Source organism: Mus musculus, chromosome 3, assembly GCF_000001635.26.
Source record: "Mus musculus strain C57BL/6J chromosome 3, GRCm38.p6 C57BL/6J".
In the NCBI taxonomy this organism is placed as follows: domain Eukaryota; kingdom Metazoa; phylum Chordata; class Mammalia; order Rodentia; family Muridae; genus Mus; species Mus musculus.
In genome coordinates, this window is record NC_000069.6 from 97,215,501 (window position 1) to 97,240,783 (window position 25,283).

Below are 25,283 nucleotides of genomic sequence, written 5' to 3' on the forward strand. Positions count from 1 at the left end.
GTTAAGGAGCCCCTGTGTGCTGCAACCTTGCCCACTTGCTTGTCCCTGCCACCCTGGCTCCCATCTTAGAGCTATCAACAGAGAGGAGGATCAAACAGAATGGCCTCCAGGTCTCAGGAACACTAGAGTCACATGGGGACCTATCTCTAGGGCTTCTGTCAATAAAGGACAACCGTTTCTATGTACATAGAAAAGTGACTCTCACACTAAGACTAGCTCAGAGTAAACAAACAGACATCGTTAAGATCAAAATACTACCACCCCCAGGCTCATGACAAGGAACAGCTGTAATGAAAGCCTAGCTGCTCTGCGGGAACAAGCAAGCAGGCCCAGGAGGGCAGAAGGGAAACCCACTGGAGCTGTCAGGTTAGGGAAATCCTCCAGTGTCCAGATCCCTTCCAACAGCAACACAGCACCAAAGCAGGGCAGGCAGCCTCTGCCCAGGGAAGACAAAACATTCTTTTAAATAACTGGGTACTGAGAATCACAGCAAGGGCTCTAGGTGGTAGTTGGTGGTGGCTTAGTTCCAGGACCTCATTACTCTATGCCTCAGATCCTCAGATGGTGCTGGCTGGTCTGTAAGGTCCTTCTGCTTCTGCTTCGGAAGGGTGGGGAAATGGTACAGGTGGGAGATACGGGAACGGTGGATGAGAGTAGCCCAGAAAAACTGCACTTGTTATTGCTTCAGTAAGTTTCCTCTTCCTTTGCCACGAGTGTCCATCCTGCTTCTAACTGTACCCGCGGTTGCAGCAATGAGTGTGTGTGGTGCCCATGTGCCATGCCGAGGGGTGAGAGTGAGGCCCTGCCCTTACCTCTGTGTGTTTCCTGATGGCGAGCTCCTCACTTTAGGGTTACTGGGATGCATTGATTGAAATCCTGAGCTCTCGGTCACTAACTGAGACAGGCTCACCGAGTTCCTCTCGGGCTGCAGCAGAAGTAGCTGCTAGGGGCAGAGGCGGTTGCCCACTGTTTGCTTGGTGCGTCCCTTAGTGCTGGCTGCCTGTTCGACTTTTTCCTCTTTGTTTTTCTCTGCTGTGGAAGTGGGTCCTTCCCCCTTGAAGTTCCAGCATTCTCTGAGTGTGTGCCTCCTGCTGCTGAAGGAAAATCTCGCATCTCCAGGGCACACTACAGGAGAAGGACACACAAGGCAAGAGGTGAGAGTGAAAATGAACACAGAAACACCTTTCTACAGGGTCATTTGTCTGGGCACGAGACAGCTGCGCATGCCTCCACTCCTGCTGGATAAAGGAGAAAAGTCCTCTTGCAGCCATTAGCTCCAGTGTTTAAGCAACTGAAGGGGACTAAGAATTTCTCATCAGCACACGGGCCTCCCATCCAAGCAACTGTGTTTGTGGTTGAGAAGAGGGAGTTAATTTTCAGCTGTTTATTCTCCCTTGTGTTTGTTTCTGAATGTAACAGTCTCAATGGACTTGGGTTGTCTGCCCCCTCTCCCAAATAATGCTTTGAGACCACTGGGCATTGCCTTCTGATGGTGGGCTGCGGTGGCAAGCAAGGGCAGAGATGTGTAACAAACCCATCCCAATTTCAAACTATGTAGCAAATTATCGATGCTTTTACTCTTCAGGCCTGAGGGGGATGGGGTACTGAAGGAGACTCTTCTAAAAACAAACATTAAGCTAATACCAATACAATCAGTTCTGCCCTCCACCCCCCCCCCATTTCCATGATTCTTCTATTAAATTATGCAGATTTTGTAACTGTGTCCTCACCTTAATGACAGGGACATGGGCAAGCATGGCAATGAGCCACAGACTGGAAGGTAAAGGAGTATCTTTGAAGGCTAAGATATTTTTTGAGCCAATTTGCAAGGCTAATTTGAAGCATAAAGGTCAATAAAATATTACCAAAGCTGGCTATGGAACAAATGAAAAAGCCTTTTATGTAGAGAAGCCTAGACAGCGGGGGAGGGAAAAATGATATACTCCAAGTCATGGGTCCCCCCAGGAGTTCCACAACCATCTTTTTGTAGCCACCATGACCTGTGCTTCCCTCTCTACCTGCTGACCAAGGATGGGACAGAGGAGAGCGTCAGGTGCAGGATTAGTGGCTGGAAAAATAAAAGGAGCTAGAAACAGCTCGAGTGTTATAGCCTGCACATATTTTGAGAGTCTCAATCAGGAGGATCTGTAGTTATTATTTAGGTTGTAGTGGTTGTATAAGAATTGTCAAGTGCAAAAATCCTTCAATTAGGCATCCCCAGTGGTCCCAACCAACTATATTACCTGTGCCAGTAAAAGAGATTTATGGAGTTTTAAGTAGACACAATTACATCTTTTCCTTTGTAAATAAAGGAGGCAGGAAGGAGAACTAGAAGAAGAAATTCTAAAGCAGTTTTATGTTCTAAAGAACATGTTGATCTTAATTATATTTAGGGTCATGTTTCTACCCCTCACACCCTCTGTCTTTTTTTCTGTTGAACAGTTTAAATTACAGAATGGACTATAGTTGTCAAGTGTGGAAAATTAAGATCATAAACCTTTTTCTTACATTCTTATTAAAAAATAGGATCTTATTAAAGATTTACTAAATCTTCTTAGTAAAATCAGAAGTAGCAGATGAGCCCTGAGTGGACTCAGCCAAGGTTTCCCTCAGGCAGAGGAAAGCAGTTATCACCTAGACACGCTGCTGTAACTTGTAGTACTGTCTGCATCTACTGCTCGGCCACTGGCCCCAGCAATCCTCTGTGTGTATTTCCTCCCTGTGAAGACTGTGTTCTTTGAAGACTAACACCTTATTTTAAGTGCTCTGGTCTCTCTACACTTCTCAGCATGAGGATGCTGATGTATTACGGAGGCAGTGACTCGTCAGCTTCCCCAGAGAACAGAGATACCTGGCGTTTGTACTGTACTCTTCTTCCCAGGCAGTGCAATGCAAAATACATCACAAATATCAAATTGCCTCATTAATCTGCCAGGCAGTTATGATGAGCTGGTAGCAAAGATTATTTCTAATAATGATATCACGAACATAAAACATGTTGGTCTTCTTTCTTTTTTTTTAAAAAAAGATTTCTTTCTTTATTTTTATGTATGTGAGTACACTGTAGCTGTACAGATGGTTGTGAGCCTTCATGTGGTTGTTGGGAATTGAATTTTTTTTTTAGGACCTCTGCTGGCTCTCCTCAACCCTGCTTGCTCCAGTCAACTTCGCTCGATCAGTGGCCCAAAGATTTATTTATTATTATACATAAGTATACTGTAGCTGACTTCAGACGCACCAAAAGAGGGTGTCAGATCTCATTACAGGTGGTTGTGAGCCACCATGTGGTTGCTGGGATTTGAACTCAGGACCTTGGGAAGAGCAGTGATGCTCTTACCCGCTGAGCCATCTTGCCAGCCCACATTTTGGTTTCAAAGTACTTTTCTACATGCCATTTCTTATTCTCTCAATGTGCCTGACCTTGATCCACAGGTATTTCCCACTGGAATGAACCAGAACAAACACACACACACACACACACACACAAATGGCCTCTCTAGCCAACCAATGTTCTCAGACCCCGCCCTCCTTACTTTCTGGATGGATAGACAGAATAGAGGCCGAGAGGAACAAGAGGCCTCATGCAAAGACTGAGAATAAAATCCAGGTTTCTGACTCTTAACCTAAGGGAGGTGAGATGAGGCCTAACTTTAGATTGCCACTCTGAGAGAACAACCAAGCCTGAAGTGTATTCCTGACATTGCAATGCCACGACATGACAATGCCATGACTGGCAAGAGGAGCCAGTCAGTCCTTCAGCAGGGCTTCACCAACTCTCACTGTGATAAGCATCACTCTGGAACATGCTCACTGGCTCCTCTGCCAGGTACTACTTTGCACCTTCTCCATCTGCCCCTATTTGCCTACCATCTTCCTTCCTCCCTCTCTAACCCTAGCTTGGGGTTACTAGTGTTTTCTTTTCTTTGTTTTGTCGTAATGCAGTGTCTCATTCTATAGCTCTAGCTGGCTTGGAACTTGCTATGCAGATCATGTTGACAAAGAACTTGCAGATCTTCCTGCTTCTATGTCCCGAGTGCTAGGATTCCTGTCTGTGATCCTGGCTATGACTTAAAGAGGAAGAAGACAGTTTACCATGTGGACCATCCCCACACTAAACCTGCAAATCTTTTTCCCAGAGTACCCATCCATTTGTGCTCCATTCCATTCAAAACAAACAATAACAAAACCCAATCATTTTTCTTCAAAGCGCAGTCCACCAACAGGCTAGGGTATGGCTCATGCCTAGGGTCACTCTGCCCGCTGAGGGCGCTTACTCTGTTCTCTGGCCATCCCTTCTATCTGCCGTGACCATCAGATCTTTCCAATCAGAACCACTGTAGTTTCTTTTCAGCACTAAAAAATAAAAAAAATAAATAGGGCTCAGGTACCTGTCGCCAACCTGACAACTTGAGTTTGATCCCTGGGTCCTACACGCTGAAAGGAAAGAACTAAGTCCTAGGGGTTGTCCTTTAACTCCACAGTTGCGCCATGGCAACACACGCCACACACCCATACACAGCCACACAGAGTGAATAGATCCATGAACAAAACAAAACAAAACAAAACAAAACAAAATAAATAGGTTAAGCAAACCAAAACCAGTTTAGCCGTCTACTCCCCTCAGAGCCAAGCTTCACTATGAACATGACAGGAGGCACACTGTTCTCTTGGCATTCACCTTCCACCATAGGAATTAACTTCCATCCCCAGATCACAGTACCAATTTCTGTGAGGTCACCCCAGCCTCTGGTCCAACATCTCACTCCATCATCCATCAGGTGTGTACACAGTAGCCATAAATGTACTGGTAGCCCAATATAAAAATAAAAACCTACTTAGAACATTACATGCCTTTTTTGTTTAATTAAAACCTCTCGATTATGTGGTTCTCAAGCAGGAGCTCTAGAGATGCTGTCACTTGAGAGCAGAAGGTTGGGCGCTGTGGCCAGTTTTGCAAGCTGTTCCTTCCTTTTTAAGCTGCTGGGTCCCCTCACCTCTCCAGTTACTCCTCATGTACACACATCCCAAGCCCCCTCTCTACCCAGTCTAACACCCGAGTCCCACAAGACTCCACACTGGGCTCTCTTCTCCTTCGGTGAGTTCCTGCTATGCCAACAGCTCCCAGGTTCACACATCTTGGTACTCCGCAAGTCTGCAAACACATCGGCTATTTGACACCTTCGGGGGATGGCTCAAAACTGACGGGACTGCACATGAATTATTCACCTTAGGATAGTCTTCCTTCCAAAACTACTCCCCCATGCGGTTAAATGCATCTTCCACTTACCTAACATAAAGTCATAGGTCAAGCATTTCTTCCTCAGAGAGGATCCCTTAAAACCATCCACTTACATGAAATCCTTCATAGCACCTTGGGGTTTCCTCAGGTTTTCTAACTGTGTACACCATCATGCGATCCTGTATAGCATTCCTCTTAGACTCTAAGCTCCATGAAGCGGGGACCATGGCTCATTAATTTTCCTCACTTCCATTCCTAGCATTTACTAAGGAGCCTAGAATGGTAGGTATTTGTTCAAAAGCTACTATTCAAGAAAAGGAAATGCGTATGGCCAAGAGTGTCCTCCCTCACAGGAGCTTTTTATTCTTCTCTTGAGTCAGGGGTATTACTGTGTAACCTGGCTGTTCTGAAACGCTCCATATAAACCAGTCTATCCTTGAACTCAGAGACATCCACCTGCCTCTGCCTCCCCAGTCTAGGAATTAAACACCTGAGCCTCACTGCACAATTCTCTTCCCCCTGAGTCAGGGTTTCTCTGTGTAGCCCTGGCTGTCCTGGAACTCACTTTGTAGACCAGGCTGGCCTCGAACTCAGAAATCCACCTGCCTCTGCCTCCCAAGTGCTGAGAGTAAAGTGTATGCCACCACTGCCCAGCTACTGCACACTTCTTAACAACAACTAAGATACAGAATATACCCAAGCATCTATCCACTGATGACTTAAGAACTGAGTAGATTTACGAACTATGGCAAGTCCCCGGCCACTGGGACTATTTGGCCTAAAAAAGCAATCCTGCCATTTGTAGTAGCACAGATGAATCTGGAGGACATTGAATAAGCCAATGCCATGTGATCTCATACACATTTAACAAGTTGAACTCAGAAGCAGGTAAGAGAATGGCAGTTGCTAAAGGCTAGGGAGGGGAGCCAGAGCCCAGTGATTGAAAGAAAAATATCAACTGTTGAGGAAAGCTAACGCTTTGTGTAAAGCTCTCACTCCCAAGCCAGGCACGTTCCCATGGTACCGTCCGTCTACTCACCGAAACCCCAAGGGTCACGACACTGCAGACTTCATCCTGGGGTGAGGAGGAGTCAGAGCGCCTTCCTCAAAGGTGACCCTCACCTAGAAGAGAATAAAGTGGGTAGGCATTTCAAAGTAGATCTGAAAACACCAACAATATCAATGTAACAACCACTGAGCATCGTAAGAGAAAAACGGGTTTCCTACTTCCTCTGGGGTTTTAAATAGGAGACCACCATCTCACACGCAAACAATCAACGTTAAAGGATGTTTACAGTACATGTAGCTAATTCAAGGCTCTGGGGATGAGACAGTAAGTGCAAATACGATCAACTTTTCTACTTTTGAAATTCCAGGCATTTAATGAAAAAAGAGAAAGCCCACATTTTTGCTTCTATGCGTCTTCCTAGTACAGAGATTGGACGTTGACTCTGAAGGTGCAAAGAGATAAAATGCCAGGCATACGTCTGAATTTACAACGTTAGGGTTGCTCACCGCTACTCCCTCTGCACAGCTGCAACTCTACTCAGCAACAGCTGTCAAGAAAAATGTGTCTCCATACTTTGCTAGGAGCTTAGGACTAAACAACCCTGCTTCTATTAAGTGCCTACTGTGTGCAGAGTGAAGTGCTGAACTGAGGAATGGTGGTAGCCTGTAAGAGTTTCAACATCAGTCCCTGTAGACTAGAATTATAACACTTGACCCAAACAAATTATACTTATTTATGTATTTAATCTATGTGTGCATGCATGTGCATGTGCCATGGTGCATGTGTGGATGTCCAAGAACATTTGTAGGAGTCGGTTCTCCTTCCACTGTAAGTGTTCTGGTCCTGAAAGTTCAACTCAGATTGTCAGACTTGGCACAGGAGCCTCTACAGGCTGAGCCATTTCATGGTAGAAGCTAGTTTTGTGATTTCAAAGGAAAACAAAGTTCTAGAAGATTGAGAGCCAAATTATTTAGGGAATCTTTAAAAGGGCACTCGATAGGATCAGCAAAGTTTCAAGTAAAATCACAACCTAAACTGACTGAGCTCAGAATCAAGATTCCAGCTTCAGCTCTTCCCATGATGCACTCTTCCTTTCCTGCTCCAAGGAGTCAAGTTTATTAGAACTATGTCATGTTTAACAAATTTCATTTCTGCGCTATGACCACTACTCCATAAAAGGCACAGCATCCTAGAATGTGGAACCAAAAGGTCTTAAGTTTCCATTCCTAGCTCATTCTTAACTTCTGGCTTGCCAACAACCAAAGGGCTTCTTCAAGCACACAAAAGGAAGAGCCGACCTCTCTCTAGACTATAGAGGAGAACAAATGACTCAGGGGGCACAAAACACTGCTGCGTGGTTTAGTATTCATGGGGCAAAAATGCCATCAATTGTCCTCCAATGGCTACTAAACTTTAAGGAAACAAAAATTCCTATTAAGCTAAAGAATTCTGACAAAATTAAAATGTTCAAAGTAAATCCGAAGTACTATCCATAAGAATAGCAGCCACCAAAGTACTACTGTACACAGTGATCCCCTCTCTGTGACGTCTTCCCAGAGCGCCAGCTACTCCCCTGTCCATCAGCCAGGGCCCTGGCACTACCCTTACTATTTAACATCTCGAAAACAGTGTCACTGCTATAGTTAGATAGGGAACTCCCCGAGGATGGTGTCAATCATCATCTTACCACCTGGTACCCAGGAAAACCCAGCAAACGTGGCTGACTGATGTATTACAGTGAGCTTGCTCCTCTTAGCTCACGTTCACACAAACCCAAGGGGACATGATAAACACCAGCTTTACTTCTCCCAGTCTGCTCTTCTCCTCCGCCTTCTGCAGCGAGGCAAACACAAGGCCCAGGTCACACAAAACCCAGGGGAGCGGCACTTTTAGTTGTGACTTGGATCTGCTTTAGATGAGTTGCACATTGGGGAACTTCTAGAATCAAGAGCAGCTCAGTGGGCTGGAAAGATGGCTTAGCCGAAAAATATAAGAGCAGCCCAGTTTTACCTTATAAGCAACCCCAGAGAGACAAAACTCCAACATGCTCAAGCTGATGTCACACAAGTTGCAGCTTAAGGTAAGGCTTTTACCTTTCAAGAGGTCCACTCCGCTTTGTCTTCTACATTGGGGCGGGGAGGAGCTTACAGGGAAGGAGAACTGTCACCTCACCACACAGGAATGGTTAGGTCAATGTGAAGTGACACCAGTTAGTCTCACATCCAAGTCCTAAGATGACAAGAAGAAAGGGAAAGTTCATATGCAAATTCACACCAACTCCAAGGAAAACTCCCCACTCCCCACTGCTGTGGCCGAATGGAGGGCACCTGGGGGAAGAAAGAAATGAGTCAAAAATGGGAAAAGGAGGCAACCCCCTTAAAACTTCAAGTACAAGTCAGAGAAAAGGGATAGGAAACCTAGGGAACTACATATGTAATGGGAACTTGGAAAAACCAAAACAAACAAAAGCATCCTTTGAGGTCTTGTTTTTACCCTTGTGTACAACCAGGAACGGCCAGCACAGGGTGCAAAATGACTTTTGGTTTTTCATGTGGTCTCTTCGTCCGTTCTTAGCATAATGAAGCTACTTAAAAATATCACAAAGCCCAAAGTGTAAGCAGCCTTAAGTTAACTTTCAAAAATCAGACTTGGGTAGCTCTTAACTCCATGATTCACAGCTCCCAAGGAATCAAGGAGAGGTGGCTTGAAGCCTTCAGGGGATAACACAGACCAGCATTTTGACTAATCTCTAAGTAACGTAGTTAGTGCAGCCTTCAACAGTGGGCGTAGCATCGGCAATAGTGGGACTGTGCCGCCAGCAGCACCACATCACATTAGTTAAAGACTCGATAATGTAATGACACATGTTCTTCCCTCGTCACTGCTTCAAAACCAGTCTCCTTAGACATGATTCTGTGTGTGACAAAGAGGCACACATTACCACGCTACCATGAACGTTTTGACAGCTCATCTGTACTTCTATGTTTTACATCTTGTGAATTTAGGAAACATTCTCAGATGGGACGCTGTATTGTTTTATTGCAGAGTACTGGGACAGAAAAACACTAAGAACCCCAGAGTAAGAACAAGAAAAGCGTCCAGAGACTTTGCTATCACATTAGTTGAAGCGGAGAGCAGAGAATAGGACCACCCACACTATCCCATGGCCGAAGAGGACTGACTAGGTAGGAAACCAAGAACTATGCCTTAGGCCACACAACACAGGGTGCCTGCAGTCTAGGCCAGCATCTACCTTCTCATACTCTGGGCTGACTTATGCTCAGTATTTACAATTACCATCAAACTCACTGTCCTCTCAGTAAACACTAATCTTTCAAAATGAATAGAAAACCCTAAATTCGGACAACAAAACAAGTGTACAGAACTCCCCTTTTTGTTCTTTAACCATATTACTGTGATTGTAAGAAAGTTGAATTTGGTCTGCTAGTGAGATAGCAGTAGGATTTTTAAAAAGTTATACTACATAATCACTCATCCTCAGAGGCCGTTCAAAGAACTTTCTGGACAGGCATTAACTGGCTAGACTGGAAGGCAGCTACGAGTGGCTGGAGCAGGCAGTCGCCACTCCATAAGCAGCCACACCAGGAAACACCAGAGATTTGTTCAAAGTAAGTCATCCAGAGAGCTACATCTTGATTCCAAGTTCAAGGCTTTTCACCACTGTGCCAGGTCACCATGATCCAATATTCAGCTGGTTACAATGCTTGCGAAATCACTGGGTCTTTCCCCCCCTAGCATTTTCTTTCCTTTTGAGTTTACAGCAGCAGGTATTTCTGAAGGCCACGGGGAAATAACCCATAGAAGAAATTCCATATATATAAGGGTTTTTTTGTTTTGGTTTGGTTTTTGTTTTGGCTTGTGCTGGCTAACTGGAATCAAGAACAAAACATTCCTTTTGCTCAAGAGCCAGTTCCATGATACTTGTTCTATAAATAGAAAACTATACAGAAACTGTGCTTCCATCTTTAGGCCAATGACTTTCCCATCCAACTATCATCTATGTTGAAATTATTATATCCAGCAACTGATTACAAAGACTTTCAAGGCTCAATATCCAACTTCTAGGTCATAAAGCTATCAAATGTCATATACACACTCATACATTCCTCAAAGCATGTTTGCAACACCGGAACTAAGAGACCCTCTTCTTAGTCCATCCCTGTCAATAGTATAGGCCTTTTCAAGAGAAGAGAGAAGACTTTGTTACTGGTCCCCAGGACCATCAGATTTGCACACAAACACTTCTTCATGATAAACTCCCTGGTGACTAGTGTCCAGTCAAAAACTTTCAAACCAACCAGACTTAAAAGCCTCCAAGTCACAGGTTCTAAACAAGTCTTACCTCCCAACATCTTGACTATTTCACTACCTACTCCTCACCTCCTGTAACTAATTCATCACTGTGTTCCCTACACAAGAGCCCAGGTCTCTGTCGCCAAAATAACCATTTAATTCCACAGTTTATCAAACGCTAACAAATGCACCATCAAATTGACTTTTTACATGGCCGCTGACGTCACTGTCAGGGGGTGACTTGTTCTTGCTTTAACTAAAGTGTAACTCTGTATCCACTGCATCCTGCCTTGGATTATGTCCACAGAGGCATATTTGCATCCATTTCACTACCCTACCTAATGACTTTGACTCCAATCTTGGCCTCAGAATAACTCTTTTAACATTTAAAAAAACGCCCTTCCTTACCTCCAGCAGACTAAGGCTCTTGGGGGACAGATTTCAAGCTTTCTTTCTCATCCTTGGCAGCTTTAACATAACGTTCCCAGCAGTACTACTACAGGCCGTGGTCCTTCCCTCTGGACTAACCACCAACTCTGCGACTTGTTTTCCTTAGGATAACTCCATTTCACCAAGCTCACCCAACACTTACCAGTGACATCTTAATAGTCTTTGCAACTTTCAAAGGCCAGCCAGCCTCTAGGGTTCCAATTTGAAAACCACTGGTGTGTTCTACGACCCTCACAATGACTCAGTGACCTAACTCATTCGTCGCCAACTCACCTGCTGGAACCCTTTACAACTCAAGACATTCCTCTAGGCTTTCACCTCCCCCAACCCTTCAACAAGTCACTGGCCTGCGGAGTCCCCTTTCTCCCCTCTACGCATCTCCCGGGTCTTACAAACTCAACCCGAAATTCCTAATTTCGCGCGCTCTTTCCTCTCCATCGCCCCTCCATCCCAAGACCCCGAGACGGTCATCTCCCCTCAGGTAACCTCTCCAAGCACAGCTTTGGGACACAACCTCTAAAACCCCGAGAGATGCCCCGGTCTCTCCCATAGCTCCCGAGGCTCCCCCGCCTCCCCCAACAGGTTCCTCCAGACTCAACTCGCCAAGCCAGCGCCCCGACCCCCGGAGGCCCCCCGGCCACACGCGCACGCGGACCCGGCCCCCGCCGCGCCGGCCCGCCCCTCCCCCTCCCCGGGGCCACTTACCCCGGGCCGGAGAGGGGGAGGGGCGAGCGCGGGCGGGAGCTGCGGTCCCCGGCTGCTCTCAGCCCCGGGGGGCCGGGGCCCGGACCAGCGGCAGCAGCAGCGCAGCGTCTCCCCCCGGCGGCGGCAGCGGCGGCGGCGGCGCCGTCCCACTCCCGCAGGCACACATAGGCTCCATTGTCCGCCGGTGCCTCCCCCTTTCCGGCTCCCCCTCCCAGGCCCGCCCCTTCCCCCTCCCCTCGACCCTCCCCCAGCCGCACCGTGCCACGAAAGGTACCGCGGGCCCCGCCTCGGACGCGAGCGGAGGCGCGCCCCTCCCCCGGCCCGCCCGGCGGGGAATGGGGCCCTGGCCCCGCCGCCGCCAGGGCCCGCCCCCTCCGGGGGAATGGCACCCGTCCCCCTCCCCGAAGGCGATCGATGGTACCAGCCCGCCGCGGCCTCCGCCCCCTCCCGCGCCTGGCTCAAGAGAAGCCGCCCGCGCCCCGCCCACCCACGGCCCCGCCCCGACGGCACCGCCTTCTGCTTTGCATGACCCCTCCCATCCAACCCCGCCCCGGCTAGTCACCGGGTCCCCCCGCGGTGACGCCCACTCCCCGGTTTAAAGCCACAGAACCCTCTTTTTCAACTAAAAGATCCTCCTGCAGGACCCACGGGGCGGGTGGTGCGGCGGGGAGGTTCTCTTCCTTCCTCACCCTCCTCCCGGCGCTCATTCACCCAGACTCCCCATGGCCTCCAGCAGTACTGGAGCCACCGAAGGGGATTAGAAAAGGCGCGGGAGGGGGAAGGGCAGAGTGGAATTTAGCCATCTTTGACAGAAACTAACTGGGAGCTGCAGAAGGAACCGATCTTCCTTCACTCGCCCGCCGTTCAGGGTCGGGCCTAGTCTTCAGTCTTCATGCCACCTCCTCGCACCTCTCCACTGCGATTCCGCCTTGCTTCCCCCAGCCCACCCATCCGCCCCTAGGTGTCCACTCTACCTTTGCCCGTGAGGGCTTTCTTCCCTCTGGAAAGCTGGTCCCCTCGGCTTGCACTCTTCTCCCTCTTCCCAGAACAGACTCTCTGGGGTCCTGCTGGCGCTGTGGCTAGAGCAAGGTCTCCTTCACCTCGGGCCCTGCCCCGCCCCGCCCTGCCTGGCCAGCACTACCTATGGTTTCCAGAGAGCACCTTCTGCCCCGGCCTCCAGGTCTTCTCCCAACCACAGTATCACTCACTTAATTTTATTTTTTGGAAGAGCTTTGATGTTGAGAATTCGAGGGCGACGCGTTCAGCACTACCCCTGTGAAGTTAGATGTTAGCTCATTAGGTAGCACTTTTTCACATCTTGGTTAATGCGCCTTGCTCAGATTCCTGTTATCCTTATTTTGTGGGGCCGTGTTACTGCCTTGACCAGCCATCGTTACTGTCTGCCCTCCCCACAAAACCCTACTAATCTTCGAGTTTGTACTTTGCGGAGTTGATCTTAAGGATTCTCCTGCAACTCTGTGCACTGGTCCAAAGCGTTTCTAACAGTTAAGTGGATTCTGTGTACCTGAGAATGTACAGTCTCCCCGAAGATGGAAGCAAGCAACATAGCCAAAAGACCTACATGGGTTTAACCAGGACAGCCACTACTGCCTCCGCTTTTCTCTATATAAAATAGGGAACCTTCCTGTGGTACCCTTTTAAGGAGCAGTGCTGTCGTAAAGGATGGTATATAATAGAACGCTAAATAATAAAGTTCACTCACTACTTTCCAATCTTCGCAAAACTCACAACTGGCCATATGGGTTTCCATACAGTTTCTCCCTGGCTTAGAATCTGAACAACTGTGGCAAGATATTTTCTCTTTGAGACTGAGTTTATAAGTTTAAAAGAGAGTCAGGTAGGTCTAAATGATATAAACCTGAGAGCAAATTGAGTCCACGTAAGAAATAAAGTTGAAGGGTTTGGGGGTAGGGAGCTGTCAACTTTTGGCTTTAGAAATTAGATTCCACATAGCTACGAACCTCTCTAAAAGAGAAAAGATCACGTGTGACTATGAGAAAAGACAATCAAACTAGAAGTATGTAAGAGTATTTGGGATTGCTAATGTAAGGGAAGGGTCTTGACTCATATAGATTGGATTCCTCTAAAAGAAAACCACTGCCAAAATACTTCTGTCCTCATTAGGATTTCTGTTGCTGTGATGAAACATCATGACCAAAAGTAAGTTGGGGAGGAAAGGGCTTATTTGGTTTACACTTCCACATTGTAGACCATCACTGAAGGAGGTCAGGACAGGAACTCAAACAGGGCAGGAACCTGAAGGCAGGAGCCGATACAGTAACTTCCAGGTATGCTGCTTACTGCCTTGCCTCCCATGGCTTGCTCAGCCTGCTTTCTTATAGACCCCAGGACCACCAGACCAGGGATGGCACCAGCCATAATGGGCTGGGCTCTCTCCAGTCAACCATTAATTAAGAAATGCCTTACAGCTGAATCTTATGGAGGCATTTTCTCAATTGAGTTCTTCCTTTAAGATAACTCTAGCTGTGTCAAGTTGACATAATACCAGCCAGCATGACTCGGGTATTCCAGATCAGGTCACTGCTGGACAACAAGCTAAAGGGCAGACTGTGACAATAATGTACCTAAAGGGTAGACTGTGACAATAATGTACTTAAAGCAAAACAAACAAACAAATAAAAAAAGCCAAAAAACCCAAAAAACAAAAAACAAAACAAAACAAAAACCTGTCTTTGCTAGGCATTAAACTCTCTTGTAACCATGTGTTAAAGTTCAAAAATGATTTACTGAATTGGAAGGAAAATGAAGACAAGGATCACACACGCACAACTCCAGGCTACAAGCAACCGCAACAAGACCTTAAGCACGCTAAGAAAAAAAAAAAAAATCAGGAAATGTAAAGGTTAGCAGCTCCACAGTAATGTTAGTTTAGCTATATTACACACAGGACAGAAATGCGTTTTAAAATATCATATATTCTGCTCAATAGTTTCTTTCACTGGAGTATTTGCTCTCTGAGTTTTCTAACGTCCACACATCTGCTCTCGCTGGACAAAAGCCTGCCTTTGGTGTCGAAGGGCCTGACAGACTGTGCATGTATAAACACGAGTGGAGAGCGGAGAGATCCTTCTGAAAGCATCTTGTAAACAGAAGTCTCGTGATGTTTTTGCTACTCCAGCAACTCTGTGAAATCCTTCTTCCTCCAAATGGCAAGACTGCTAAAAATACAGGCTTTTCATAGACTCGATTGGACTCCTTGCACTGAATCTTGCTTCTCATAAGGACCATAAACACATAGTGACCTCGAGGCTGGGATGCTGCAAGTCTGACTTCTTAACTCCTCAACAGACCAGGATTTTCTACCGGGAATCCTATTTCTTTTCTTTTGGTTTTTCCTTTTCTTGTCTTTTTCTTTCTATTTTAAAGACTTATTTATTATTATAATAACAAATAAATACACTGTAAGTAAGTACACTGTAGTTGTCTTTAGACACCCCAGAAGAGGACATCAGATCTCATTACAGATAATTGTGAGCCACCATGTGGTTGCTGTGATTTGAACTCAGGACCTTCAGAAGAGCAGTCAGTACTCTTAACCACTAAGCCATCTCTTCCAGTTCCCTCTTTTGGTTTTTCAAGACAACATTTCTCTTTTGTAGTATGTAGCCATGACTGTGCTGGAACTCGCTATGTAGACCAGGCTGGCCTCAAACTCCAGAGATCTGCCTGCTTCTTCCTCCCAAGAGCTGAGATTAGAAGTGTGCAACACTACCACCTGGCCAAGGGCACCCATTTCCAAATTAAAGGGACAAAAGCTCTTGTTTCATCTGTCCCTAATGAGCGTGCCTAAATACTATAATTGAGAAGAATCCATCTTGTTTCTTAGATGACATATTTTTTAAAATATTTAAAAATTTTTTTATATGTATGGGTGTTTTACCTGCATGTATGTTTCTTCATCACATGTGTGCAGTGCCTACAGAGGCCAGAAGAGGGTGCTATCAGACACCCTGGAACTAGAGTTATAAAAGGCTGTGGGCCACCATATGAATGCGATGACTTGAACCCGGGTCCTCTCTCTGGAAGAGCACAGTAGTGCTCTCAGCCACTGAGCCATCTCTCCATGCTCTTAGATGACAGTTTGATGTGGCAATTTAACGATTTGCCAAGATTGCTCTCACTGTGAGGGACTAGGATTTGAGTCCCGTGCATCACAGCACAGTCCAAACTCCTAGGAACTGTTCATTCCCCCACAGTATTAGTAACTGTCAGAGAGAACAGGCAGTTAGTTACCTTAGGAGCCACGGAATTTAAGCTGAGCAAGCTTGAGCCACTCAGCCAGCTGGTGTCAGGGTTACAGTAGTTCCTAACAAACTCTCGCTGGGGTCAAGGCCCTCGGCAAGCCCATAGGTTCTTCCCACTGCGCTCATTCATTATCCTCCTCACTGGTCAAAATCGGTGAATTTCAATGCTGAAGGAATACCACTGAGGGTCACACTGACTGAAAAAATGCAGGCTTAGAACGCAATGACTTCTTGTTACTTGCCCAGTGCTGGGATAGGTAGCCTGAAATACTTTTTTAGGCTGCCATGAAGGAGAAACAGCTTTCCATGAAAATTCACAGAAGAATCTCAGAGCCTCATCTTTGACTGACAAAAGGGAGGGCTGCCTTTTTCCTGAGGCTGGAGACCCTGCTCCCTAGCCTTCCCTCCTGTGCCTTCTCCTGATCGAGGATCTGCAGATAGTGAGTGTCGAACCATCCTACTGAGGGACCTGTGGTGTGATAGGCAGATCCCCTGGAAGGTGACACCCTGCTTTATCGCATGCTCCAACCTATGTGGTCTTGTCTCTGGCTTCCTCATTCTACTCCCTAAGGTTCCAGCTCTGTGTCCCAGAGTTCTAAACGGCTGACTCAGTGCTGATGCTCCCCTCCTCCTGTTTTTCTGTTGGACTGTAGCCCACGCAGCTTAAGACCCGGCCTAAGTGCTCTGTGCGCGTCACCCACTTCTCCCCAAAACTCCTCATCTTCATATAGAAAAACAAACGAACAAACAACAAAAGCTGTGTGAATGGATAGTTAGCCTGCCTGTGTGTCTACAGACCATGTGTGCCTGGTGCCTTCAGAGGCCAAAAGAGAGTTGGATCCCCTGGAACTGGAGTTAAATATGGTTTTAAGCCTCCAAGTGAGTACTGGGAACCGAACCCAGGTCCTCTGGAAGAGCAGCAGGGCTTTCAGCTGCTGAGCCATCTCTCCAGTGCTGAGCATTAAAGGTAGGGACTAAATGCCTGCCCGGCAGGGGCTTTCCCACTGGGCTCTAACCTCCGTTTTCACACTACTTCCTCATACCTGTCCTTAGAGTCCCACTTCCCTTTCCCTTGCCAAGTTCCACTATCTTGTTATTTCACTTTCTGTTGTTAACTGCTTCCCCAAGCAATGGTTCTAGATGCTTCTACTCATTTGATTACCTCCTGGGCATTTCTTAGGAATCCTGTTCTCTATCTAGTATTTATCTCTATAGACATATTTAGTTTTTGCTCTCGGGCCCTTCCCTTTCACACAAAGAACCTCTTCGGCTTCACTGAAGTTGCTGCCCAACCATTTTCAGCATTACACTTTCACGCAGGGCAGGTCGCAGTCTTTATCCAGGCAGCTTCCCTTAACCTCTTGACCACCCACCCACCCGGCAGTGGGAGTCCCTGCTGCCTGGGTGTAACTGGACTTTGTCTGGACTGCACTAGAATCATCTTAAGCTGGAAAATGGACCCGCAGCAGAACTCAGAAAATGAAACATAAGCTTCTTCGCTTCTTGCCTCCTGATCCTTGCTGTCTGTGTCATTTCCCATAGCAACTGTCCCAAGTGTGATCCCTACTGTTCTACATTGTGAGGTCTGTCTTTCTTGCTTCATCCCACCTTGGGAGAACCAGGCAAAGCTGTTTCTGCCTTCTGTTTGGCTTTTATCCCTTTCTTTAGTAAAATCTTAAAGTGATAGCCTCTTCCCCTTTCTTTTCATCCAAATCCATCCAAAAACCAACCCACACGGTAGTTTCTTTGTTTGTAAATACTCCAGCCAGGCTCCTGCTACAGCCTCACCCAGCTGCCAAATCCACCAGTAACTGTCTTCCCACCTCAGCCTTCTCCTGCAGCCTCTTCAGTTCCCACAGGGATGCTATTCTAGGTTTGTCTTCTTTATTGGCTGAAGCTTCTGCTTGACCCTCACTGAGGATGCTCTGAAGGTCTTGACTCTTTCTTCCTCTCCTGCTCTGCCAAGTTTGGCCATCTCTTTTTGCATAGGACCAGCATACCCCCGCCCCTGTACCCCGCCTTCTTTACCCCACCCCCGCCTCCCAGAAAGGTCTAGTCCAAGCCTCACTTGAATTTGAGGCTGTATTTCCGCTTATCTCCATGAAGAGGTCAAAACCAAAGTCACCATTTTTCAAAATCAAGTCTCGTTTCTCAATTCTCTGTATGTTCCCTTAGCCCCGAACTGAGGGTAATCCCGACTCCACCTCCCCTGAATTCCTCCTTTAATCCATTTCTTGCTTTTCTGTTTTCCAAGTGGGGATTGTTGGACAGACAATCCTGGTTCCAGTCTCTCCCTTTGTCAGTCACTTTCCTAACAGAACCTCCTAAAGATGGTCACATATCCTCCATTTTATGCAGTGCCCATTCCTCTAGCCAGGACTCACCATTGAGGCTACCTTGGTTCTTTGATGCCCACCTACTCTGAGAACCTAACAATATCGCATAGTAGCAATAATACTGGCTTTGGAGTCACGTGGACCTGAGTTTGGATATTGAACTATATTTTTAGCCAGGAAACTCCAGGCAATGGTGGCACACTCCTTAAATCCCAGCGCTCAGGATGCAGAGGCAGGTGAGCTCTGTGAGTTCAAGGCCAGCCTGGTCTACAGTTCCAGGGCAGCCAGAGCTACACAGAGAAACCATCTTGAAAAAACAAAACAAAACAACAACAACCCAAGGAAAGAAAGAACTTCAGGCAACACCTTCCCGTTTTCTTTCTCACTCAGTTCAGTTCTTTACATCACAACTTGAAACCACACCTAAATTTGCAGCCTCAAACACCATCTCCCTCTTGCTGTACATCCCAGTTTCCCACCTGAGAGCAGACGCTTATGCTTGTTTGGTTTTTGAATCATTGCTAATTTTTTTTTTTTTTTTTTTGAGACAGGGTTTCTCTGTGTAGCTCTGGCTGTCCTGGAACTCACTCTGTAGACCAGGCTGGCCTCGAACTCAGAAATCCGCCTGCCTCTGCCTCCCGAGTGCTGGGATTAAAGGCGTGCGCCACCACGCCCGGCATCATTGCTATTTTTATCAAGGACCTACTAAATGCAGGACATATTAAGGGATCAATCCTGTGTGTCAGGGTCATCAGACCTGAGCAGTTCTTTCATTTAAACATTAAAATGTTGAGTAAGTGCCCACTGTGTGCCTCCCGAAAAATACTAAAAATTCAAGATAGAAAAGGAAACATAAGGCACCCCCTACCCCATGCTGGGATCTGGAGTCTAGTTTAAAATACTGATAAGTACACATTTATAATCAGTTATAATAACTGATACGGATAAATACCGGGTGCTGGATGTACGCAAAAGAAATATGTCTAGGTAGACAGGCGACTTAATGCAAAAAGACCCAAGCAGACTCTTAAGGAATGCGTAGGAGCGAGCCGAGCAGAGGACTCAGCAATGGGCAAGAGCTCAGCTGTGTGACAATGTATATAAATAGCCACAAAGCAAGAACGGGGCCGATAAGTAAGTAGCAGCGGGCGCAGAGGCAAGAAAGCAAAATGGCAATCAGAGGAGCTCCGTCGTCATCAGAGGGGGCAGGGCTAAGGAAACCCTGCTTCATTGAGGCAGAGGCAGAAGAGGCTCAGACAGGCGGCTCAGCCAACGCCCCCCCCCCCTCCATGCAGTGCCCCACACAGCAGAGGGGCGGTACCTTGTTTGCTATGATGGCATCTAGGTTTTCCACAGAGAGGGTGCTCCTCTGCCTTCCCAAAATGCCTATCTGGTGAAATGCCTATCTGGTGAAAGGTACTTCTGGGCGGAGGGGCTCGTGGCCCGTAGGCCGTGACCTTAGGAAAAGAACTTGACTGTGCTAGACCTCGTGGTTTGGATTAAGGATGATAGTTTTCTTCCTCAAGCATTGTTGGAATAAGTGACTATGGGTGGCTACACACAGATAGTATGTATACTACCCAAAGCAGACAAAATAACTACCCAATAGATGTTGGTTATTCTTATGTTTGCTTATCAAGAGACTGTCCAAAGTGGGATGGATTGGAAGGAGAGAACTTAGGGACCCTGAGAAATCCCCCACAATGCTCCCTCCATTTTAACACCCATCCTTACTCATTGAGATCTCTTTTATGCTTCTGGCCTGATCCTTTAAATTCTGCCATTAGAAATACCTTTGGATTTACAGTATCGCTTCCCCCAAGCTCTTGAGGGAAACACAATAAAGGGTTAACTCTGCTTTATTCTAAGAAGTTATCTGACCATAGTCATATCCTCTGAGGCTACAGACTGCACCGAAGGAATATTGTGGGGAGAAAGAAAAAGCTAATTTTGAAACCTGGAGGTCTTCCCTCAGAAATTGAAGGCAGGCAGAGAGCTGCTCAGAGGGCATCCATCCCTTCTGGGATTGGAGGAAGGGGTTGAAATTGCAGAGAGATGCCACGAAGTCAGAGGAAAATAAAAACAAGCTCGTTAGTGCCCAGAAAGGCAAGGTTTGCCAACTCAAGTAGTTTTGACCTTGGTCTGGGGGCGTTCTTCATCACCCATCCCTTGCTCTACTCTGGGTTTGAGAATAAGTCACTCTGGCCAGGATCGGTCTTGCCTCTTAAGAACTGAGGGCAATATACAGATGACTGAAGAACCCCTGTGCTAAACTTTTTATTGCTTTACATGTTTAATCTTTTATCATTGATCATCTGTGTTAAATTACGCAGGAGTGAGGGAGACTGCTACAGAAGCTGAAGAAATCATAGAGTTCAGTTGAGGAAACAACTGTAGAAAATGTTTAATAACAGTTAAGACCTTAATTGAATTACAGGCAGGCTTAAAAAACAAAAACAAAAAACCAAGAAACCTCAGGCTTCCATAGAAAAGGAAAACAATTCATTGGCCGAGAGTCTGGGGAAAGCAGTGGCAGTTTCTTGAATGGTCAGAGGTTAAAATGGCCTTGTAAAGAATATGACCTGGTGGATGCAGGAAGAAAAGATGACCAGGAGGGACAGACAAGGTGCCATGTCAGACACTGGGAGAGAGCACAGTAGATGTGTAGCTGTGAATCATAAACTAGGAATGGCAATGCGCGTGAATGGCAACGCACGTTAGAAATGATCAGAGACAGCTGTCATTTACAGAGCAGTTAGCATGGGCCAACCACTCACTCAGACAATTTATATTATCTTATTTAATACACAGGTAAACCCCATAAGGTATGAACTGCTTTATAGAGGAAGTGACTATCCTAAAGCCAACAGCTGGAAGTGTGGAGCTGAGGTTAAAGCCAGTCGGTTTGAGGCAGAGCTGGCTCTGTGGCCACTGCAGCCTGTCTATACACATGGGAGGGTCAGTAGGGAGCACAGATGGGGAAATATAATGGGAAACAAGACTGCAGAGGTGGCTCTGCAGCTATGAGCACTTGCCTCAGACAGCCTAAGTTTAATCTTCAGCGTGCACTTCAGGTGGCTCACAATGCAATGCCTAACTTCAACTCTTACCCATTCCAAGGGCACCTGCACATGGGACATCCTCACAGACTTACACCCATGAGCATAAATGAGAAGATTTTTTTTCTTTCTTTTTTTTGTTTTTGTTTTTGTTTGTTTGTTTGTCTTTGTTTTTTGAGACAGGGTTTCTCTGTGTAGCCCTGGCTGTCCTGGAACTCACTCTGTAGACCAGGCTGGCCTTGAACTCAAGAGATCTGCCTGCCTCTGCCTTGCAAGTGCTGGGATTAAAGGCATGCTCCACACTACTGCCTAGCTAAAAATCCTTTTTAAAAATGCAATGAGAATTAATTGAAAAGAACAATCCAGGGAAAGCATAAAAAAGAAACATTGTTAATTAAAAAGAGGAGGAAAAGGCTACAGTGTTGAGTTGACTCAAAGCTGCTTGTGTTACAGCCTCCTTCTTAAGGCATCCTAACTGTGCACCCATACCACAGATGAACAAACCAATCTGGAGAGGGTAAATAACTTTCTTAGACCTCACAGCTGTTAAATAGCACTAAAGGTCCAAGATTTAAATGTGAGGCTGGTGGCAAAACCTGTGTTATAGCTGCTGTCCCACGGCCCCTAACCCTTGAGCAAGGGAAACTCTGCAAGGGAAAAGCTGACATTTGCATAGTATTCTTCAAAGCATTTCTACACTCACAGCTACATGTGAGCCTTATGCAAATCATGTGACTGGACCAGGAGATAGCTAGCTCCCAAGAAGTGATAATAATACGGTCATTAACACTCTATGCCAACACTGGTTTGAGTGCTTTCTCTACCTGGCATCATGGTAAGGGCTTTCTAAGCTAATTCTATTAGAGAACAACTCTATAACTCAGCTTCTATTCTTAGCTCACTTTGCTCGTGAGAAAATGGGGGGTGGGAGGAAAGGCTAAGGGAGGTTAATGAAAGAACTGGGCTTTGAGAAGTTACAGGACTAGCTCATGGCCATGTAACTATGTAGGGCTGCTGCTGGCAATGCCAAGACTTCCCTGGTGTCACACCCATGCCTGCCTGACCTTTGCAGGTTGCCATTCTATTAACCTGCAGCTTTGGGAAGGAGGGTTTGCAGAGAGCGCAACAGGCAAGGAAAGCAGCTAAAATACATGTGTAGGGTCAGATACCCTTGAATGAGATGATGCTAGACCCTGCCAGGAAAAAGAGGCCATTTTGGAGTTGGCCCAGCACATAATGCTAGTATACAACAAATTTTCTAGCTTAGGAACTAGTAGAAAGGGAAGGCACTGTGGTCAGAAAGGAAGGGCTGAAAAATACCCTGATCTTCTCTTCTCTTCTCTTCTCTTCTCTTCTCTTCTCTTCTCTTCTCTTCTCTTCTCTTCTCTTCTCTTCTCTTCTCTTCTCTTCTCTTCTCTTCTCTTCTCTTCTCTCTCTCTCTCTCTCTCTCTCTCTCTCTCTCTCTCTCTCTCTCTCTCTCTCTCTCTCCTCTGTGTCTCTCTTTCTCCCCTCCCCTCCCAGCCCTCCTGCTGTATAGGAATGTAAATAGAATGATGTTTACTTGTTTCTTAAATGGTTAAAGCTGGTGGTTGTGGTGGTGGTGGTGGTGGTGGTGGTGGTGTGTACCTTTAACCCCAGCATTCAGGAAGCAGAGGCAAGCTAATCTCTGAGTTAGGGGCCTGGTCTACAGATCAAGTTCCAGGGCATCCAGGGCTACACAGAGAAACCCTTCCTGGGGTTTCGGGTGTGGGAGAGTTAAGCCTGAGTTTTCCATGTGACCCAGTAACTCTACCTCTGAGTTTCTTCCTTGGAGAAGTGAAACCACACACTATACAAAGGCTTGACTGTTAGCGCTCACAGCAGGGTTATTCTTAGTCAAAAGGTGGAAACAACCTAAATGTTCACTTGATGTATGTGCAAACCAAATGTGGTATATCTGTGCATTAGAGCATAAATGTATCAATGTATCTTTACAATTACCTTGCTAAATGAAAGAGGCAAGGTATAAAAAAACCAACCAAAACCAAAGTCCCGCATGTTACTTGATTTCACTTACGAGAAATGCCCAGTAAAGAAAAATTCGTATAGAAAGTGGTTAGTGTGGGTAGGAATGAGGATGAACCACAATGGTAATGTTTTCATTTTCATTTATTTATTGAGTATGAGGATAAGACCCCGGGCCTTGTATAGTAGGTAAGTTATCATCTACTGAGCTGTATCTCTTAACTATAGACAAGCGGAGATTATGAAGCGAGTATTCTAGAGCCACGTAATGATAGCCTTGGCTAATTTGCAATAAGTATATACATTCTGTGGTATGTGGAGAATAGCACAAGGAACTGGCCGTTTTAGGAAAACACAGATGATTTAGGAAGAAGCAGAGTTAAATTTTAGACTTAACGAGTAAACACTGACCATAGAAGAAGAGACCCCGGGGAGGTGACAGAGGAAGCTGGAAACACTGAGGTGACAGGCTGAATGAGGTATACAAGAGAGAACAAGAGGACCCCATAGGCAACCCTCTCAGTGTCACTCTCTTTAAGACAATGATTCAAGGGCTAAGGAGGTAGGTAACTCAGTAGCCAAGAGCACTTGCTGCACACGTGTAAAGATATAAGGACCAGAGCCCAGATCCTGCCACCCACGTAACACACCTGCATCCTGGCTATCCCATGCCACTAAAGGCCAACAACCCCGGCTCTGAAGTGGGTGGAGACAGGAGGATGTCTGGGGTGTGCTGTCTTCCAGTGTAGATGAGGAAACACAAGCCCTGGGATTCAGTGAGAGACGCTGCCTCAGAGGAAAGGCTGGAGTGACGGAGAATACTCAATGGCCTGTTCTAGTCTGCATGCACACATAGGCACATGCAACTGTACACACACGTACACATATCAAACAGAGACACAAAGTCACACACACGATGATAAATGCTTAAATACGTACAGGCATATATAATCGTTAGCAAGAGTTTTAAGGAAAGAATGCAAACACCCAGGTAACGACACACCAGCTTCTATTAAACTTTACTTACATGTATCCTTTAAGCCCTGGCTGCTTGAAGTGTGGGTGGGGGCCTAGTATAGCATAGCTGGAAGGGGGTGGGGTGTCACAAAAACATTGGCAAGCTCAAAGGCTTTCTAAATGCACAACCACAACTAATTCCAAAACCATGCTCTATCTGCCCTGCCTACATCACAACAAAGGGTGCCTGAAACAGCTCAGCTCACCGTTCAGGCTGTTGTATGTTATGGACCTCAGCCGTTTTTCCTGCACATACAAAGATTTCTAATCTTTGGTTTAAGGAAAGGAAAACCTTTTTACTACTTTCCTACTGTCATTCTTCAACATGTAAATATCGAGTTAGTGTAACTTTGAACAAGACTATAATCATGTGCTTGATTTAAGAAAGTCCTATGTGGGGGCTGGAGAGATGGCTCAGCAGTTAAGAGCACTGACTGCTCTTCCGAAGGTCCTGACTTCAAATCCCAGCAACCGCATGGTGGCTCACAACCATCCGTAATGAGACCTGACACCCTCTTCTGGTGTGTCTGAAGACAGCTACAGTGTACTTAGATATAATAATAAGTAAATCTTTAGGCCGGAGTGAGTGGGGCCCACCGAAGCGAGCAGAGGTCCTGAATTCAAATTCCCAGCAACCACATGATATACATAAAATAAATAAAAAAATATTTAAAAAGGAAGTCCTATTCATGTCCTTAATTTCATAAGTATTTAGTATAATAGCGTTCTCTCTTTCTTTGCTTGCCTGAGAGGTAGAAGTATCGGTTGCTTTTAGTTGGGAACACTTAGAAAATGTCATTTCTGTATAATACAAAGGCATGCAAATATTCATACCACTTCCCATTCTGTTTTGGAACCTATTAA

The 25,283-nt window shown here is 46.2% G+C and overlaps 1 protein-coding gene across 7 annotated transcripts in view; it reads right to left on the reverse strand.

Annotated features, from left to right (window-relative positions):
• Bcl9 (B cell CLL/lymphoma 9) overlaps positions 1-25,283 on the reverse strand; it is a 94,745-nt gene that overhangs the window by 11,843 nt on the left and 57,619 nt on the right. For 3 of the 7 annotated variants that reach the window (XM_006502288.4, XM_030252892.1, XM_030252891.1), the window contains exons 2-4: positions 8,342-8,477; positions 6,279-6,361; positions 813-1,125 (exon numbers count right to left, since the gene is read on the reverse strand). In XM_006502288.4, coding sequence (XP_006502351.1) covers positions 813-865 — 53 coding nt within the window. In that variant the 5' untranslated portion in view covers positions 866-1,125; positions 6,279-6,361; positions 8,342-8,477. Of the gene's footprint in view, positions 1-812; positions 1,126-6,278; positions 6,362-8,341; positions 8,478-11,717; positions 12,140-12,691; positions 17,973-25,283 lie in introns of those variants that run through there. The other 4 variants (NM_029933.4, XM_006502290.3, XM_006502292.4 and 1 more) reach the window with 4 other exon arrangements.